This window comes from Camelus bactrianus, chromosome 18 (genome assembly GCF_048773025.1).
Source record: "Camelus bactrianus isolate YW-2024 breed Bactrian camel chromosome 18, ASM4877302v1, whole genome shotgun sequence".
Classification (NCBI taxonomy): domain Eukaryota; kingdom Metazoa; phylum Chordata; class Mammalia; order Artiodactyla; family Camelidae; genus Camelus; species Camelus bactrianus.
In genome coordinates this window covers 28,891,735-28,910,635 of record NC_133556.1, presented here as the reverse complement: position 1 = coordinate 28,910,635, position 18,901 = coordinate 28,891,735, and the positions used below count along the sequence as shown (strand labels likewise).

Here is an 18,901-nt window from a genome sequence, read left to right as displayed (position 1 = left end):
TTGTCCGGCATTCTCGCTGTTTGCTGTTTCAGGTGAAACTTCTGTGCTGCAGTTGCTGTTTCTTTAAATTGGCTCCAAAGCCTGGGGGTCCTCACCACCACTGCCCTGAAAGCCCACTGAGTTTAGGTTGCGAAACTCTGTTTTTAACCAGAGTCTTAAAGATGACAGAATCACTGGTGATTTGTTGTCCACCCACAGCTATTGATTCTGGTGGTTCTTAGACAGTTACTGAAAGAGACAGAACAGGAAGTAGGATGCCACCTGGTGACACGCTTTGCTCTCACACTGACCTGTTTTTGACCAAGCTGAAAGTGCCGTGTCCAGTTAAAGCAGGGTTTCACTTTACACTGAAGCTGGTGGGCTGCGCCTGTTTCCTCCGAGCAGGTGCTGAGCTGGGGGGGTGCCATGGGTCCTGGAGGCAGTGCTGAGACCGGGGTCCTCCGCCAGCAGGCCCCACAGTCCTTGCTCTCTCCTGAACTGACACTTCTCATCTCTCTAGCGCTGACCCGCTTGCTGCCAAGCTGCACAGCATCCTCACTGATGAGGCTTTTGAGTTTTACTGTAGCCAGTGCCACAAACAAATCAACCGCCTTGAGGATCTGTCTGCTCGCCTGAGTGATCTTGAAAAGAATAGGTAACCGATGTGGTGCCCAGCCTGCTTCTCATTCAAGGGTGAGGGGGACTCCGCCTGCCCACAACTCCTCACTGGTTTGGCCCCAGGTGCCCATCACTCTGCCGGGCCCAGTCCAGGGGTGTTTCCTCCAGAGGCCGAGGCGAGCGTGCAGACAGCGGACTCTCCCTCTGGCCCTGCCCTCCCCTGCATGTGCTGCTGCGCCCATGGTCAGTGCCCTCCGCCTTGCCGCCCTGTGTTCATGCCACAGCCCAGTCATCTGATTCTGTCCTGCCTGAGAAAATCCAGCCCAGGAAAGAGCGTCTGCTGTTAGAAAGAGATGCTTTTCCCGGTTTATCAGCAGACTTCTCTGATTGAGAGTCACATGAAGCAGTGTTGGGAAATCTAAATTGATATGAGGTCTTTAAGCACAGATATATAAGCCGCTTTCAGGAACGTACCACAGGTGGGCCCTGCCCTGCGCCCGTCACTGTAAGGCTGCCTCAGCCTCTTACCAGAAGATCCAGCTTCACTACCCTATTCAAGTGCCCAGGCCCCAGCACATGTCTACTGCTCCTTGTCTGTCTCTCTTCTCCGTCTCCTGGTTCCCGTTAAAGCTGATTCCTTCTCTCTCCATCCCCAGTACTCAGTCCCAGGTCAGAGTTCCAGGAGGAGACAGTCCTTTAGCTGACTTTTTACAGCTTCACAGACTCCGGTTACAGAGAATCCTTTTGGGTAGTTTGCACATCTTGACGTGTTCATGATGCGTATCGTCGATTTAGCTTGTTACATGGATCTGGAGAAGAGATGGGCCCCTCATGCAGCGCACCCAGCAGAGAAGGCGAGTCACCCACCAAGTACTTGTGCTGGACATGAGGGGGCAGTATGCGCCAATCAGTACTGCAGGCTCCCAGGCAACAATCCAGGGTGACTTCCTGGAGGAAGGGGCCTTGAACTCTAAGGAGTTGCACGAAAGGTGAACCATCCTGATGGCTTTGGGGTGTCCACTTACCTCCCAGGCCCACTGTCCTGCCCTTTAGGGCCTTGGCCACAGCTGCTTGGTCTCCCTGGGTGTCCTCGTGACTGATGTGACTCTGTTTGCCTCTCTTGTTCAGTTGAGGGCTCAGTGCTCCAAGAAGGCTGCTCAGCCTGGCTGGGTCATTTGCCATTCCTGATTGGAGGCCTGCCATGTCTGTATTTGGGGGTGAACACAGAGACACATGTCTCAGCTCTCATTTTCTGCAGGTTCCTGAGGTGAGAGTGATCTTTTCCCACATTGAGAGCCTGCCCCAGGATGGCCAGGGTCTCCTCTGCTAGGTTCTGTGGGTCAGAGAACAGACTAGGATGTGGCCAAGTCCAACCAGCCAGTCTAGCGGGTCTCACATCGTTTCAGCCACCTTTTCCCTGAGAGAGACACCAACAAGCAGGTTGATAAACCATCAAAATCCTAGTTATAATCAGGACACAACCATCAGTCAGGAAGTTCCCCCTGCACACTCACTTAAGGTGATCTTAATCTTACCTGTTGGTTTCCACGGAATTGCCTCATAGTGAATGTATTCTGTCGTGGTTTGTGGGTGGTAAAAGGTGATTTTGTCCACACTGTATTCAGAAGCTTTGACATCAGATAAAACATCTATCCAGTGACCCTCGGAACATACTGACAACTATGGTATTTTCCAGGTACCTTGGAGCCTCTGTGAAAGCAGTTCATCCTGTAGAAATTAAGGAGTCTGCTTTACCCAGAGGTCTGTTTTCAAATTGTAAACCCCGTCGCTGTACAGCTATCTGAGAGGTCGGTGGTAAACTGAACAGGGAGGCTCAGTGCTTAGAATTAAGTTAGAGTTGCATTGAAATATACAGTATCAGTCATGGTCCAGTCAGCAGAGGGGAGCCACGAGGGAATTGGACAGGGGAAGTTGAATAAAAGGAATGTCACTATGACAGAAGATGGAGTGGTTTCGGCTACTCAGAAAGCTCAGACAGAGGCAGGAACAGCCGCTGTGAGGGGCTTGTCAGCAACCCCCCTTCTAGAACTCATTGCCAGAAAATCTCTTCCTTTGGAGGGGCCTCACTAGAGCGGCCTTGCTGCAGAACTGCCCTGGGAAGTGTCAGGGCTGGGGTTTTCGGGTGAGAGCATTGGTGCCAGGTTAGACCCATGGTTTCCTGTGCATCTCTCTCCAGTGCCCTCTGCTGACAAAACACTGCAAAGTACAACTTTGTGGAGGGCCCAGATCCACTTTCCCAGAACCAGTGGGAAGGACGGGTTTGAAGCCAAGGGGCAGTAAGTTGATAGCTGGTACAGCATGTATTTCCCCAGACAACTTAAGAGTCACAGTAACTGAAGAGGGATGTGCCCTGTCTGGCTGTTGTGAGCTCAAAACAATAGCTGTTCTTATTCTTAGAGAGTTGATATATATTTTCTCATAGGTTGAGGCTAATAGTTTAGCAATTAAATTGGAAATAAAACTTTGGACTTCAGAAATGAGAGAGAAGGTAAATTTGGCCCCTTTTCACTGCAGATGATTGCATCAGACAGGCCATACATGCCTGACCAGGTCTGCTGTCCTGAAATGTCATCGGGAAAGTTTTCTGAATCACCGCTCCAGTGGGATTCTGGAGTGTGACAAGTCAGTGCCTAGGTTAAAACCGACGACAAAACTTTCCTGTCGCAGACAAGCCCGTGTCACGCTTCATGTGGGGGACTGTGATGACCAAGCGTTTGGAGGGTAATGTGGCTTCAAAAGCATTTGGAGCGTGGCACTGGCCAATGGCTCAGACACAGTGCAACCACCTGGTGGGTCCAGGCACTGGGGCAGCCTCTGAAGTGAGGTTTGTTTGTAACTCCAACCAAAATCTCTTTGAGAGATGGAGTCGTGTGACTTGCGGAGCCTTGACAAGCCCCTGGGATTGTTCCTGTGTCCCTGAATGTTTTGCTGAGTGAGCCTTTCTGTGCATGAAACTGCATGCCTGTGGACGCGCCCCCATCCCCATATCTCTTTAGCCCAAATTTCCTGTTTCCTCTTGTTCCTCCCTGTCTGTTCTCTGATACGATTTTCCTGTTTATTTTGATTTTGCAGTCCAACGAAGCGGCTGTCCAGCAAGAAGGTGGCAAGGTAAGAAACCCTGCTTACTCACGAGGTGTTCTTCTGAAATATGTCACTCATCACAGCTCTTTAAATATACCATCTTTAGAAAATACCATTTTCCAAGGTATTTTTTAAAAACTTTTGAAATTTACTTCTCATAGTTTGGGATTGAAAATAATTTGAGGGGATGGGTTGAAAAAAGAATTTCCACAGCAGTGGATTGGGACCTGGATTTGTGGCTGGGAAGTCTGTGTTGAAAGCTGTTGTCATTCCTCCTGTATCTGAGTCTTTACTACACGAGGACTATAGGTTAGCCTGCTGGTGGAGAGTCTGTGGGGGGCCTGATGTCACAGCCCTGGTCTGGGTCCACCGCATTCTTCCCTCCCTGCTGGTTCCCCAGGGTGAGAAGGAGGTGAAGGAGGTGTGCCAGACTGCCAGTTTCTAAAGAACATGCATCTGTGACCATTTCTTCATTTTTCAGTTTTGGAAGCTACCTCCTGGCTTCCTGCAGTGAAAGGTGACGTCACACACAACCCCTCCCCTGCCAGGCTAGCCCTAGTGACAGTATTCATGGGTTTACAAGACACCAGCTTTCTTCGAGGGCAGCCGTGTAACATATTACCAGGTTTCCTTTCTAAGACAGGCTGTTGCTTCTCCTGGATTCAGTGATTGCCTTTATGTTTTCATTTGCTTTATCTTCCAGGCTGCTTTTCTGTCTTCACTGCCCAGCCCTCTAATGGGCCCACCAGGCAGCCCTGCTCCTGTCTGGATGGTCCCTCCCAGAGCTTCGGCCCTTTGTGTCCATACTGTGCAGACTGCACGGCTGTGGTCCCCTGTTGCTCCCTGGTCCCCTGTCTTCCTTTTTTTAGTCTCCATTTTTCATCCAGCATTTCATCTTCCTGTAGCTGCTTGAGAAAAGAAGTGCCCAGGGAATAAATTTTGGGGACCTTACTAGACATTTCACTCTCACAGTTTGGCTCAGTGTAGAATTCTAGATTGGAAATGATTTCCCTTTAGCATTTGGAAGGCATTGCTCATTATCTTCTAGCCCTGGGGCTGCTGCAGGACATCTGATGCTTTCTGATTTTTCTTTTTGACTATTTTCCCTCTCTGGATGCTTTCAAGATATTTTCTCTATCCCTGAAATTCAGACACTTTACATATCTTGTGAGTCTTTTCCCCATTGATTGTGCTGGGCAGAATGAAAGATGTGCTGTTTCAGTCTGGAAGCTTCTGTCCCTGAGTTCTGGGACCTTTCTCGACCATTGATTGACAGTCTTCCATCCCACCTCCTGCTCCTGGAACTCCGTGGCCGGAGCCTCTGGGTCCTTCCTTGAGGCGCCTGCCACTGGCCCCTCCTCCCTATCTCCTCTGAGCTCTGTCTTTCTTGCTAAAGGTTTCCCTCAAACCACAGAGGTGCTGTCTATTTGTGCTGGAGTGGCGGCTCACAGCTGGCACGGGCCTCTGGCCAGCGTGCGAGTGGGCAGTGCTGCCCATGGCAGCTGGCTAGTTTCCCCAGAGTGGAGTCCTGCCTAGTGCCAGCGTTCCAGGGCTGTGCCGGGCCTGCTGTATTGTTCAGACTGTGCTGCAGTCTCTGTTTGTAGGCCCATGTGTCCTGAGTCAGGGTTGTGGTGGAGACCCCTCCCCCTCTGCACTCATCTCTTCTGCCCCTCAGGGGCCGTCCTGACCAGCTCTCCAGCACCCTGATGTCTCCTTTCTGGTGCTGTCTTCTGCTCTGTGTTTCCTTGAGGGTGTAAACCATTTATTTTTCTTTTTCTCATTTTAAGTGCTTGGGATCCAGAGGAAGCAGAGGTGAATCCATCACCCTCCTCACTTGCTCTCTCCATCACCCTCTTAGAAAAGCCCTTTAGAAAAGTCTTAGGAACATAGTATTAATTCCAAACCCCACTTTGATTATAGTTTTAGCATTACTTTCCTTCTCACGCCCATCTTTTACCTGAACAGGCTACAGCTGGTGAGACTAAGGAAGGTAGAACTCCCACTATCCTGTCCTCTCAGACTCCCCCATCAGGGACACGGGTGGACCCAACAGCCACCAGGGCCCGAGCCACCTGGGCTGCTGGGCTTCGTGGCCACTGCTCTCAGAATTTGATTTTTCCTTCACAGATACCCTTTGTTATAAAACAAGCCCAACCCACAGGTATTTGTAGTTAACAAACAGTCATATTCTGCTGTCTGGACACACATCCCCACATATAAATGCAATTTTAACCTGCTGCTGTTTTGCCCTTAAAACTGCCTCCAGACGTCTAACGAAACCCGAAATGCCTGCTGTTGGCCATGTTTCAGCCCTTGCGTGTGGTTGGGTTGTGGCTGGGTCGTGGGTTTGGGAGCTACCAGCCCTGACCTCTGACCTGGTGGTGGGCCTTGACTGGATGCAGATGGCTCCACAGTCGGTGTGCCTGGGCTCCAATGACATTTCGGGTGCAATTCCAGCACCTGCTTGTCTACCTGCCAGACGTGACCTGCCTCCCTGTGGGGTGAATCAGGCACTCCCCCAGTCCCTTCTGCTACTGGGTCTCCTGAGTAGGGGTGAGTTTAAATAAACAAGCTCCCCACTCACCACTCCAGGAACCTTGGCCTTACCCTGAGGTGGCCATGTGCTAGGGCCCCACCCTGGGTGTCTGGGGACCATGTCCTTGGATTCAGACCTTGGGAAGTGCACTGAACCCCTGGTAAGAGCTCAGGAGTGACAACCCCCCTGGCCATGGCCTTTCCTCAGGGTGGTCTCCAGGCCTGGGGCGGGCAGCTTCCTGCCCCAGGAATGGCAACAGGAGCTCACATTTGGGTCAGGGTCGTGGGTGTTTAAGAGGAGCGATTTGGTAGGAACATGGTGGTCCCGTCTGCCTCCTGCCCTTTGGGTTCAGCGCCAGTTTAGGAATCAAATGAAATCTATAGAAAGGTACTCATATGTTCCCCTCACCCAGCCCAGGGCACAGTCTGGGGACTCATGATCCCCGGCAATGAAGATGCCCTTCTTTTTTGTTTCACTTGGAGAATTTCTAGGAAAAAATTGAAGAAAGGTACCAGCTCAGTCAGTACTAGAAAGGACATAGAACTTTGTGCAGTTAATAAAGAGAAAGTTTTTAAGAGCATTTTATAACAATGTGCTGTGTCCTTAGCAGAGCTGATTCTACAGCAGAGTGAGGGGAGTAGCTTCCTCCAGGTCACACAGCTTGGAGACTTGTCCTGGGTAAATGTGAGTCAATACAACATCACCACAGCTGTGTCTGCAGAGCACCTCCTAAGGTACTAGCAGCCGAGGAGCAAAGGAAGGAGCTCTGAGGGTATGGCCTGGTCCACCTGAGCCTGGGCTGCATGGCACCCGACGTGCCCACAGCTGGAGACCTGGCTGCCCTGGGGCTCTCACCACCGCTGCCCCAAGACATGCACCTGAAAGTCAGAAGTGGAGGGTGCATGTAGGTGATGGTGTGCCGAGAAGTCATGACCCTGAATTAATGTTTCATGCAGCTCAGTGCAGGATGAGATGATTTCTTATCACGGAGAGGCATGACGTCCTGTTTTATTGCCTGAGTACAAAGTACCCTCGCCCAGTAGCTGGCAGGGAATGGGGCTGGGGCCGGGCCTGTTGGGCCCCACAGGCTGCGGCCTGCTGGCCCAGCCCCTCAGGAAAGTGTCCTGCCTGGAAGTACCTCAGTGGAAACCTGGCCCCTGCTGCTGGTTCTGCCCTTCAGACTGGCCTAGGGGTGCTCATGTTCATAGGACTGGCTGCTCGGTCATCCCCTTTGTTTGCTATCCTTGTTCTGCTGAAGGGCCATCTCTGGACAGAGCTGTCCTTTCTTCTCCACAGGCACCTACACCATTCGGGGGCCCTGACCATGGAGGCCCTGCAGGACCCTGCCCCAGACCCCACAGAGTGCATGGAAGAGGACATTGCTGACAAGGTAGGCCCTGGACGGGTGGCAGGGCCCATGGCAGGGTGTGTGGAGCAAGGTGTGGAGAGAGCTCAGCAGGAGGCGGTGATAGCACTGTCTGGGCTGGTTAGACCTCCACCAGCCCTGATGCTCTCCAGCAGATTTCCTCAGGTGTCAGTGGTCATGGGACTGACAGGAGCGTTTCATGTTGTACAAGGAGAGGTGACAGGGAGGATGGGAACAGCCTGTGTGAACGTGTGGGTCAGCTGAGTGTGCACCAGACCCTGGGGGCACTCAGCCTGCAATGGTCCCTGAGCCAGGACGGTGGAATGGCTGCTCCTGAGAGGTCACCTGGGTCAGGGCAGCCTCACTATAGCCAAGGCCCCAAGGCTTCAGGACCAGCTCCAGCAGAAATGCAGAGGCAGGGGGACAGCAGACCCCTCACCTCCTCCCCCACCCCTACCTCCTCCTGGACCTCCTCTCTACAGCACCTCCAGCATCTCACACTCTGCAGAGCCTTCCCCGGCTCTCCAGGATGGCCATCACACTTCCCACCACCTGTTGTGCATGCCTGTCTCCTGTCTAGTTAATGAGCTCCTGGAGGAGGGTGGGACCAAACCCTGGGCCTTTCTGTCACTTGCACTCTGGGTGCGTGTTGCCTCCATAGGCTGGGTGTGGCTGAGCCTCAGCCCCTGTGTGTGGGGGCCCCTGGTGATGTCTGCCCCTGTGGTTTGTGGGCCCGGCATATCTCTGTCCTCACCAGTGCCCATCGGGCTGCACTGCCTTGTTTGTGGGATAGTCTCCATGAACGAGACGGACCCAGCTCCAGCCTCATGGGCACAGACCACTCCACCTCCTTGATTGTCAAGCCGCTGTCTCGCTCCCCAGGTTGTCTTCCTGGAGAAGCGAGTGTCAGAGCTGGAAAAGGACACGGTTGCAAGCGGGGAGCAGCACAGCCGGCTGAGGCAGGAGAACCTGCAGCTCGTGCACAGGTGGGCACGGGTGGGAGGGCTGCGGTCTCCCTGGAGGCGGGCCTGCTGCTGTCCTGTAAGGGGACACCTGACCCACCTCGAAGTGTGGGGGTCCTCTCGGGCGCTTAGCGGCAGAAACAAGCCCCAAGTGGGAGCCTCAAGCTCCAAGTCAGCAATAAAAGCCAAGTGGAAGGCGGTGGAGGGAGAGGGGTGCTTCCCTGTCTTCTGTTCTGCAGACTTTTCAGAGCAGATGGTGCCCTTTTCAGTGTCAGGAAGCCAGTCATGACGTGAACCTCAGAGCAGTGCTTCTCCTGCAAAGTACGAGCTGTGGGGACACACCAATTCTGGGGCCAAGCTGGTGGGCACCGGAGGCTGGAAGCGCTGTGCGTGTGGCATGTTTTTGCCAGGTGGCTATTGAGGCCTGGCTCTGCTCGGGCTCCTCCCCCACAACCCAGCACCGGGCGTGTGCACCGTGGCTGCTGGACCCCTGCCTTACTTCCCACCCTGGGCGAGTCTGGCCTTCACGACCTGTCCTCTGGTGTCAGGAAGGCAATCTGCTCTCTAGAGGCTGAGAGCTGGGGTGCAGCATGTCATCGTGGGCTCCTCCACACACTGCTTTGAGGGCTGGGTTTCCAGTGCCGCACCAAGAATGTGATGCATCTCCAGAGACACTCTTCCTCCTTCCCCATCCTTGTCCAGGGATCTGGGTGGGCCACCAGATCCTTTCTCTAGCTGACTAGGGAGGTTCATCTAATCTGATGGGCATTTGTCAGTCATCCACATACATAATGGAGAGTCCACGCTCCGTGCCCTACCCGCCAGCAGCTCCAGGGTCAGCCATGTCCAGTTCCTGGGGATGTTTCTTCTGGTGTTTGCCTGAGTTCCCCTAAACGACATGCTTCTGCTGCCTCTTCTGCTCTCCTTTGACTGCCGTTGTAGGAACTCCACGTGCTTTGTCCGTGTTTGGTTTCTGACTTTCCAGATTCCACAAGTTCTCTGCTTACTCATTTTCTGAACAGATCCCCTATTGCCTGGGAAAGTGTGCTTAGGAGCCAGGTCCTCTAGGACCTCGCACATATGAAAATGTGTTTGGTGTCCCCTACTCCTCCCCTCCCCTTTGGCAGCGTGGCTGAGTCTGTAGTTCTGGTTGGAAGTAGGCTCTGGTAGGAAAAGGGCTGGTGCTCTGGTCTCCCTGCTCTGTATGTTCTCTTCCTGTTCTGTTCCTGGACACATGAGGATCTCATAATTTCCTGTGCTGCGCAAGTGGTTTCCAGCCTCAAATCTGGAGACTGTGTCCCTCCACTTCAGGAGGATTTCCAGAATTATTTCTCTGTGTGGTTTTCCCCTCTTTCTTGTCTGGCTGAACTTCTGTTAATCGAATGTTAGACCTTGTGGGCTTTCCCTCTCATTTGCTGTGCTTTCCTACTCTCTGTTTTCCTTTTTTGTGTGTAGTATCAGTGGTTTTCTCCTTCAATTCTGTTGAATTTGAGACTTCTCCTTATCCCAGTTTTAATTACTGAGTTACTTCTGTTATCCATTCCCTCTGAGACATCTGCTCCTGTTTCATGGATGTGGTGTCTCAGGCTTCTGAGGGTTTTATCTACAGGGCTTTCTGTGTATTTCCTGCGCAATGTATGTTTCCTTCAGGTCATTTTTTCTGTTTGCTTTAGCCATTCTGCGTTAAGAGCTTTCTCGTGGTGTCTGGTGATCTTTGGCAGTCTATTCATTCTCAGATGGGAGGCACCAAAAAGCAGACGAGAAGCCCCATGTGTGTGGACCATGCCACCCATGGGCAGGGTCTGGAGCCCTTCTCTTTGGGATGGTCATTTCGTGTCTCCTGCAGGTGGGCATGGTGGTTTGGGAAGGGGCCAGGGTCAAGACTCCACGTGAGCATTTCCTTTGTCCCCGTGTTCTGGCTAAACCTGCTTTTGCATCTGCTGTGGCTGACCTGGGCAGAGCGGGACTGTACCCCAGGTCCCCAGCCTGGAGTGTCAGGTGAGGTGCCCTGGGGACCGGCACCTGGTGGGCTTGTGCCCAAGAGGGTCTCCTGCCCACACAGAGTGAACAGATGGCAACTGTTGGTGCAGGCTGGGCTGAAGGTGAGTCTCCCCGAGAGTGGTAGGGACTCTCCGTGCTGTCAGGACTGTGCTGTGGTCTGAACCCCGTGCACCCTCAGTGTGGGGGTGGAGGCTGTTTGGAGGGTACATCCCCTGCTTCAGAACTGCCCTTGACTGGGGCTGTGGGTTGTGGGGGGATGTCCTCCTCCGGGTAGGGCCTCTCTCTCCAGGACCAGGCACAGCGTCTCAGGACAGTCTCTCCCCTCCCCATCTGCCTTTGCAGAGCCAATGCCTTGGAGGAGCAGCTGAAGGAGCAGGAGCTGAGAGCCTGTGAAATGGTTCTGGAAGAGACGCGCAAGCAGAAGGAGCTCCTGTGCAAGATGGAGCGGGAGAAGAGCATCGAGATCGAGAACCTGCAGGCCAGGTGCGGGGAGAGTGGGATCGAGACCCTGCAGGCCTGGTCGGGGGAGAGTGATCGTGAGACATGCAGGCAACAACAGCTCCCACCCCAGGAGGGCAGGATACCCAGGCACAGGTTTGACTCTAGGAACAGTGAAAAGCGTCTGTGAAGAAAACTGTACCACTCTACTAAAGGCCACAAAAGACCTGAAATCAAAGGCTGACCCTACACAGATGTTACTTCCGTAATCTTTCTCCAGTGGAGGTCACACCGATCGAAATCAAAGTTGAAATCTCTTTTTAAGGCATCTTGAGAAAATTACCCTGATGCTCCTCTGAAGCATAATCCTTAGCTGAGTCGGAAGAAGGGGAGGTGAAGAGGGAAGGCTATGCAGACCCCACACAGAGGCACAGCCAGGAACCAGGAGCTTGGGCTGGAGGGCAGGCAGCACTCATGGTGACCAGTGCTTCTCAAACCGTGTTTGTCAAAGAAAACCGGCGGAGAACCTAAATGGCCACAGCTTAAAGGTCACCCTGAGGTTCCTGCCTATCCTCCTTCCCCAGAGTTCCGCTCCTGGGTGCGCAGTGAGGGTGGGGATACTTCATAGTTTTTTTAACTGAGCTGGCACCGCCCGAAGAGTTCAGCGTGCAGTAGTTTTACTTACTCGTGTACAACCCCAGGCCCCTTAGTATGTTTGTCTCTAGTTCTTAAAGCCCAGAAAATACACATTGACACATCTTCAAAACGGAGGGTGGCAAGAGGGGCTGCATGCAGAGCTGCGCCAGGGTCTCCCTGGATAGGGAGGCCACCTCCTGGGACAGCCAGGCCTTTCTGGGGCCTCAGCACGGTGCCATCCAGTGGACTCAGAGAAAGCGGTGTCTCTCCGCATGCTGAGGCCCTCTCCACAGGGGCTGTGGATACTGAGGTGGGCCATCCATCTCCCACGGTTGCATACCAGACCCTGAACCTCAGGGCATCCTGCTGGCCAAGCAGGCAGCAGCTGGAGGGGCACAAAGTGGATGGGGCCTCCTGAGGCTCTCAGGGAGTGAGGCGGGACTCAGGGTCACCACTGCTTCTGAGCAAACCCACTGCTTGCTCTGTGCACCTCAGGCCAGCAGCTCTGTGTACCTGGGCCCTATTGGCCTCCCACAGCTCCCTGGGGTTCTTGCTCAGACCTTCAGAGGCCCTGGAGCCCTGGGTCAGTGCCCTGAGGTCAGCCAAGCGTAGGAGCCTCCTCGGCTTGGCCTCGGCCCATTGTGTACAATAGTAGCTGCAGTGTAGCAGGATGATGACAGCCAGGCTGTGGAGGGGTCCAGGGCTCCATGGAGAAAGGGCCGGGTCTGTGGCTGAGCTGGGAGCACATGGAAAAGGCAGAAAGTAGGGAAATGCTCAAACAGAAGGGCACATGGATGACAGTGTGTTGAGGGACCCCCAGTAGTCAGAGCTGATGACACCACTAGACCACCACCCAGGGCGTAGCCCAATGTGAGGCTCCCATAGAGGAGGTCCAAATAACACATGGAGGCGGAAGTTGGAGTGCAGGCTGTACTCCATGGCTGGCTTCCAGAGAACAGAGAATGGACAGGAAGAGTAGAATATGATAGGGGAGACACCTGGCACACACCTCAACCAGGTGATCCAGGTCAATGTCGCCTGTGACAGGAAGGACATCTCACTTCTGTGGGACTCTCCCCACCCCACATCCTGTCCAGTCTGGAGAAAACACTGGACAAGGCAATTTGAGGGACATTCTACCAAATACACTGCTCAAAACTGTCATGGTCATGAAGAACCAGGGATGTCCAGAGACTTTTATAGACCACAGGAAGTTCAGGAGCCATGAGGGCTAACGCCAGGCACTCCTGGGAGGGAGGGACCCCAGACCAGAACACGCACTGGTGGGAAAGCTGGGTGGAGTCCGTGTTTTGGTTACCAGCGTGTCTGGTGTGTCCGGTGTGGGCTCAGGGTCCACAGGACCTCACTCTCTATCTGCAACTTTTCTGTAAACCTAAGATTGTCCCCAAACCAGAGTTGTATATAAACACCATCCAGACTCATGAAGAAGCGTTGGCCCAGAGCCCTTGTGTGGGTGCATGTGGCAGTAGGGGGACGGCTCCATGGGTCCCTGGGCGGCTCCTAGCAAGGTTTCCCCGAGGAGGTGCATTTCCTGGGAAGCGGGTCCCAGCCTTGTTCCTGTGCCCCAGGCTGCAGCAGCTGGATGAGGAGAACAGTGAGCTGAGGTCCTGCACGCCCTGCCTGAAGGCCAGCATCGAGCGCCTGGAGGAGGTGAGCTGCCAGCTGAGCTGTCTCCCCGCCTCTGCGCCTGTTGGGATGTGCTGAGAGGTGCTCCAAAGTGGGGCAGCTGCACAGTCTGCCCATGGGTCTGCCAGGGTGTAGCCAGCCAAGCTGTGCTGCTCCAAAGTGCAGGCTGGTGACACCAGGCCCTATGGCCTGGGGAGGTGAGGTGGTAGACAAGGACAGCTTGGGCCTGGTCGTCACTTTGCTGGAAGATGATGGACCCTGCCCACTTCTCAGGATTCTTGGGCTCAGAGATTCATGCTTAGATTAACCCCTGGTTTGAGTCCAGGGATGATGTCCTTGAGGGCCGACTTCAGCTTGGCCCCTGGTGCCCCTTCTTCAGCCACCCCGCCCAGCGTCCCCTAGACAGCTCTGCACCCTGGGGACGTCTGAGAGCACTTCTAGCCCCTGCTGAGTAGCTGGGGTCACCTCCTACTCTTGTGTCGGTCCTTTCTGCCCTGCCCCCGAGAAACAGTCCCTGGGACCTCGCGGGCACACCTGCCATGTGCGTTGGCTGGATCCACGCCCGCCCGTGATGGAAGTTCCCAGGTGCAGCCCCTGGACTCAGTGCATCAAGAGCCAGGGCATCAACAGCTGAAGAGAGCTGTGCAAACAGTGGCAGGTGTGCATGGCCACACAACTGTGTCACTTGCAGGAGAAGCAGAAGTTGCTGGATGAGATCGAGGAGTTGTCCCTGCGGCTCAGCGATGAGCAGGAGAACAGGAGGAAGCTGGGGGACAGACTGAGCCACGAGAGGCACCAGTTCCAGAGGGACAAGGAGGCTACCCAGGAGGTGAGTATGGCACCCAGGTGCACGCAGGCCAGCCCGCAGCCGGCCCCTGGGATGGAGGTGCTGGGTGCATGGAGGGATTGGTGTTCAGGCTGCCCAGAGGTCCTGAGGCCAAGGCTGAGCTGACACCCACGGCCACAGCTGATCGAGGACCTGCGCAAGCAGCTGGAGCATCTGCAGCTCTTCAAGCTGGAGGCAGAGCAGAGGAGGGGCCGGAGCAGCAGTGTGGGCCTGCAGGAGTACAACAGCCGCACGCGGGAGAGTGAGCTGGAGCAGGAGGTCCGAAGGCTGAAGCAGGTGAGGGGCTGGGCAGGCTTCTGGGGGTGGTGTGGAGCGTGTGGAGGTCAGCGCCCAGACGGGGTCCTGCCCCTGCTGGTCTCTGTGCAGCCTCGGCCGTCTGGGGACCATGGCCCCAGCAGTGAGGCCGCTGTGTTCCCCCTAGGACAACCGCAGCCTGAAGGAGCAGAATGATGAGCTCAATGGGCAGATCATCAACCTGAGTATCCAGGGCGCCAAGAACCTCTTCTCCACATCCTTCTCTGAGTCCCTGGCTGCAGAGATCAGCTCTGTTTCTCGAGACGAGGTAGCGTCCCCCACCCCCGGCTTGGCCCGGCCACCTGCAGGTGCCTGCGGTCTGTATACCAGACACCAACCCTTGCTCCTCCCACAGCTCATGGAAGCGATCCAGAAGCAGGAAGAGATCAACTTCCGCCTGCAGGACTACATCGACAGGATCATTGTGGCCATTATGGAGACCAACCCGTCCATCCTGGAGGTCAAGTAGAGGCAGGAAGGCCCCGCCCCCACTGCATTCAGGACTCACCGCAGCACACACACGGGGGCAGAGACCAGAGGTCCCATGCTGACCACCAGAGCACACAACTGGGCAGGGGCAGGGGGAGGAGAGACGCCAGGACTGAGCCCACAGCAGCTCTCTGTGCAGAGGTGGGGACAGTCTCTCAGTCTAGGGATGAGACTTTCTGACTTCTCAACTACTTCCTGCCTTGTCAGGGAAAGAAGGTAGGAAGGAAATGGGTCCCTGCTGGGGGTGCTGCTACCTGGTGCCGCCCAAACCATGGCCGCTCCTGGAGGGTGTAGAGGCCCCAGGACCCTGGCACCAGACAGGGTGGAGTGGGGAGGGCAGGTGGGCGATGCCAGTGAGAGTCAGGGTCTGACCAGGAACTGCAGGGACCCCCCAGCTTTCGTGGGGCTGCTCAGGCCACCACCCAACCAGAAGGGGCACCTTGGTCCAGCTTCAGGCCACACAGCTTTGCCCTCGCTGCAGTAACTCTCAGGGGCTCTGACTTGAGAATCCAACAGGGTGGAATGTGCTGTCTGGCCTGGGTGGGTGTCACTGGTCCCTGCTGAGTCTGGGGATGCAGGCAGGGCTGGGGCAAGGTGCTGCCTCCCCAGGGGTGTGTCCCCCTTCCCTGTGCGGACCTCGGCTGTCTCTGGGGAAGCCCGGGTTTCCTAGGTCTGAACCACATCTCTTCTGGAGGTTTGAAGTCTTTAGAAGTTCTCGTGCCTCCCCGAGGTGCATTTTGCAGGAGGCTGGGCAGGGCAGGCTCTCCAGGTACACAGATCAAGGCCTTCCTGGTGGCTTGGGGTTCCTTTAAGGAAGCCCCTGCCCGGCGCCTGCACTGCCAGGAGCAGCAGCGTCACTCCACGGGGGCTGCTGGGCCTGCCCCCCACCCCAAGCCTGAGCACTGGCCAGGAGCCTCCGGGTGCTCCCAGGTGGGCCACAACCCTGCAAACAGGCTGGCCACTGCTGTGTGTGAGCACGTATGTGAGGGTGTGTGTACGTGTGCGTGTGTGTGTGAGCATGTGTGGCCCTGTGTCCCTCCACCCTCACGTGGCCCACCTTCTACACTAAGATTTAAGACGTTGCCTCGTATTGTACATTTTGGGGAAAGCCTTGGGTGTAAATCAGTGTAAACTTGGAGGAGAGATTTTTCTATCATGTAGAGTAGGTATTTTTTATAGATTGAAGGTTGATCAATTTTTTAATACTTCCAAGAGAGAAAACTATCTGTGTATACACATGAAATATATATATATGTATGATAATAAACACTGGAACTCTGCTTCCTGCCCTGCTGCGCCCCGCCACGCAGACTGGGTCTGTTTCTGTGCCTCACTTGATAGCTGTGGCTGTGACCTTCATGCGAATGCCAGGCACTGACTTGCACACTGACCCTGTTTTTACCCCTTCGAGAAAGACTTCCAGGCAGAGTGACAGAGGCCTAGACGTGGGAGAGTGAGGCGGGGTGAGGGGTGGGCCGCACAGATGAGAGGTAGTGCTGCCTCTGCCAGGGCTGAGGGGCGGGCAGGAGCTCCCCAAGGCATCATCTGGGCTTAGACAGTGGGAGGCCTTCTGGTCGAGCCAACCCCTCCCAGAGGCCACGGGTTGGTATCTCCAGGCTGGGCCCCAAGAGGAGTCCAGCAAAGATGCTCCTGGGGCAGGGCAGCAAGGTAGAGGACCATTTATTCATGGTACCCAGGTGCAGCCCAGCTGCCAGCACAGTGCCAAGGGCCAGCCTAGTGGGAAAGGGAGGAACAGGGGCAGCATCACAAGTCTCTGGGGCCCGTTCCGGTGGGACATGTAATCAGGAATGAAGAAAAGGGCCCCAGGAGGGGCTGTGAACAGAGTACCCAGATGAAAGCACAGGAAATACAAGGGCTCCCTGGAATTAGGCTGGAGATGTGGGCAAGGGGCTGGGGAAGGAGAGCTCAGGTGCTACTATACTCATGGGGACACCACCAAGGAGGTCCTAAGGGTAAGTGACCAAATCTGACTTGAAAGGGGGGTTGTTAGCTAACAGTCCCCCAACTTGATTCCCCAGTCCAGACTGACGACGGTTGACCTGGCCTGGCCTGCAGTGAGCAGGGCCCCAGGCCTCATCCTCAGCTAGGGTGTGGCATTAGGACTCCAAGGGTCAGCAGTCAGGCCAGGAGTCCTGGGTGATGCACAAGGTGGCACTGAGGAGGCAACTTGGAGAGTGTAGAGTTCCTGTGTGGAGCCAGCAGGATTCCAGGAGAGGGTCTGGAGAGGATGCAGGCCCCCACCTGGGCTCCTGGTGCTCATAGGTGGTAGCTCCCCAGAGTCAATCCAACACATCATCTAGTCCATTAGTGGGGTTGGGACTTGTACCTAACTGCCCCCAGGGCCCAGTCCTTGCCAGGTGGGACTAACTGGCCACACAGCCAGGGAGCAGCCAGGGAGGGCACTGGTGTGTGGGCTTCACCCTCAGGCTTCTGGTGGGGCTCAGCGCTGGGGGTGCCCAGCTGCCACAGCGGGTTCAGGAGGCCACCTGGGAGGGCCTTGTCCCCAGCCCAGCTGCACTGAGGGGATCCCTGATGGTCCAAGAAGCCAGTGCCTCTGCTTTGACTCTGATGACACATCCTTATGTCTCTGCCTGGAGCCTGCAGGGCCAACTCAGCTAGGAGGACAATCCAGGTATGGGGTGGGGCCTCTCCCTCCATCAGGGTAGGGCAGAACCAGGAAGGGGAGGAGCGGGAGCAGCTTCCTCCTCCCCATGCCCACCGGTGCCTGCCAACCCCTCCATTCCATTTCCACTCTTAAACACGTGGGGGCCTCTCTCCAGTCCAGCTGGCCCCACCAACAGCTGATGCTGAGATCCCTTCCCTGGTCTTGAAGGGATCCCCAGCCCAACAGAGAGACACAGCCCTCCCCTCAGGATACGGTAGGGTGGGAGAACATGTAACAAAAACCCATTGTAAATGGAAACAGGGCAGTACCCAGCTGCTGCCCAGGAAGACCTTCCTAGAGAGCTGCTTACAGGTGGCCCGGGCAGAGCATGCTGGCGGGGGCCGCTGTGGGACACATGAGGCCAGTATCAAGGCCCAAGTACATCTCTTCTGTATGGGGACCTTCCACCCCCCAGCCCCAAAGTGTCCTGGCCCTGGGCTCTACTTATGTTGCTAGAGCTGTGGCTTGACCATTCAAAGTCTTGGCCAGTTCTTGACTGAAGAGCACAGAGCAAGGCTCTGCCCCTCCCCTGGAAGAAGACTGCTGGCAGGTGGCTGCACAGGCGGGCCCCTGCCCGTGGTTCCTCCAGTGTCCCATGGGCACTTAGCAGGCCTTCCTCTCAGGCCTGCTCCAGCCTGTCCACTCTAAAGGAATGTGTCCCAGTGCCTGTCACTCCATCTGTGGGTGGTTCAGGACCAGAAGATGGAGGCCTAAAGAAGGTAGCTCACCCATGGATCATTATGTAAAACTAGCCAGACCACAGGTGTGTCACACCAGGGAGGGTCCCTCATCCCACAGAATCTCCACTCCTTAAGGGCATCTGGGTGTCTTATTCACTGCTGTGTCCCAAAGCCATGGCAAGCGTGGGCACCAGTGAGACCTACCCAGGGACGCTTGACCTAATACCTCCCATCCCACCCCAGAGGACTCTTTCTGCCCTCCCCGACCCCTCCAGGTGGGCTCTTTCCTCTCCCCCCCTGGGCTGCTATCCCTTGAAATCCCGTATCTTTTGCTTTAGAGTTAAACTGTCCATCTGTGTTCCTCAGAACATCTGAGGTGATTACAGGCTGACACCACAGATGGTGCTCTGGTCCCCTGCCTCCCCTGCATGTAGAACCTGTTCCAGCTCCCTCCTGGGACAGACTTGAAGACTCCCCCTGAGGCCCTTTTCTGGGGACCGGGGTTTCTCTCCATAACAGGCCTTGGCCCCTTATTGGGGAGGGCTGGTATGCTCCTGCTCTCTCCCCACCCCCATGTAGGGACTGGCTCCACAAAACTGTGCAGTGAGTGGGCAGGAACC

The 18,901-nt window shown here is 55.3% G+C and overlaps 1 protein-coding gene across 5 annotated transcripts in view; it reads left to right on the top strand.

Annotated features, from left to right (window-relative positions):
* The window catches only part of RAB11FIP3 (RAB11 family interacting protein 3), a 75,965-nt gene extending 59,770 nt beyond the window's left edge, over positions 1-16,195 (top strand). For 2 of the 5 annotated variants that reach the window (XM_074346678.1, XM_074346677.1), the window contains exons 6-15: positions 500-634; positions 3,691-3,726; positions 7,532-7,625; positions 8,484-8,587; positions 10,907-11,047; positions 13,228-13,309; positions 13,977-14,114; positions 14,253-14,408; positions 14,554-14,694; positions 14,782-16,195. In XM_074346678.1, the coding sequence (XP_074202779.1) occupies positions 500-634; positions 3,691-3,726; positions 7,532-7,625; positions 8,484-8,587; positions 10,907-11,047; positions 13,228-13,309; positions 13,977-14,114; positions 14,253-14,408; positions 14,554-14,694; positions 14,782-14,895 (1,141 nt within the window). In that variant the 3' untranslated portion in view covers positions 14,896-16,195. Of the gene's footprint in view, positions 1-499; positions 635-3,690; positions 3,727-7,531; positions 7,626-8,483; positions 8,588-10,906; positions 11,048-13,227; positions 13,310-13,976; positions 14,115-14,202; positions 14,409-14,553; positions 14,695-14,781 lie in introns of those variants that run through there. The other 3 variants (XM_074346680.1, XM_074346679.1, XM_074346681.1) reach the window with 2 other exon arrangements.
* Positions 16,196-18,901: the final 2,706 nt, after the last annotated feature.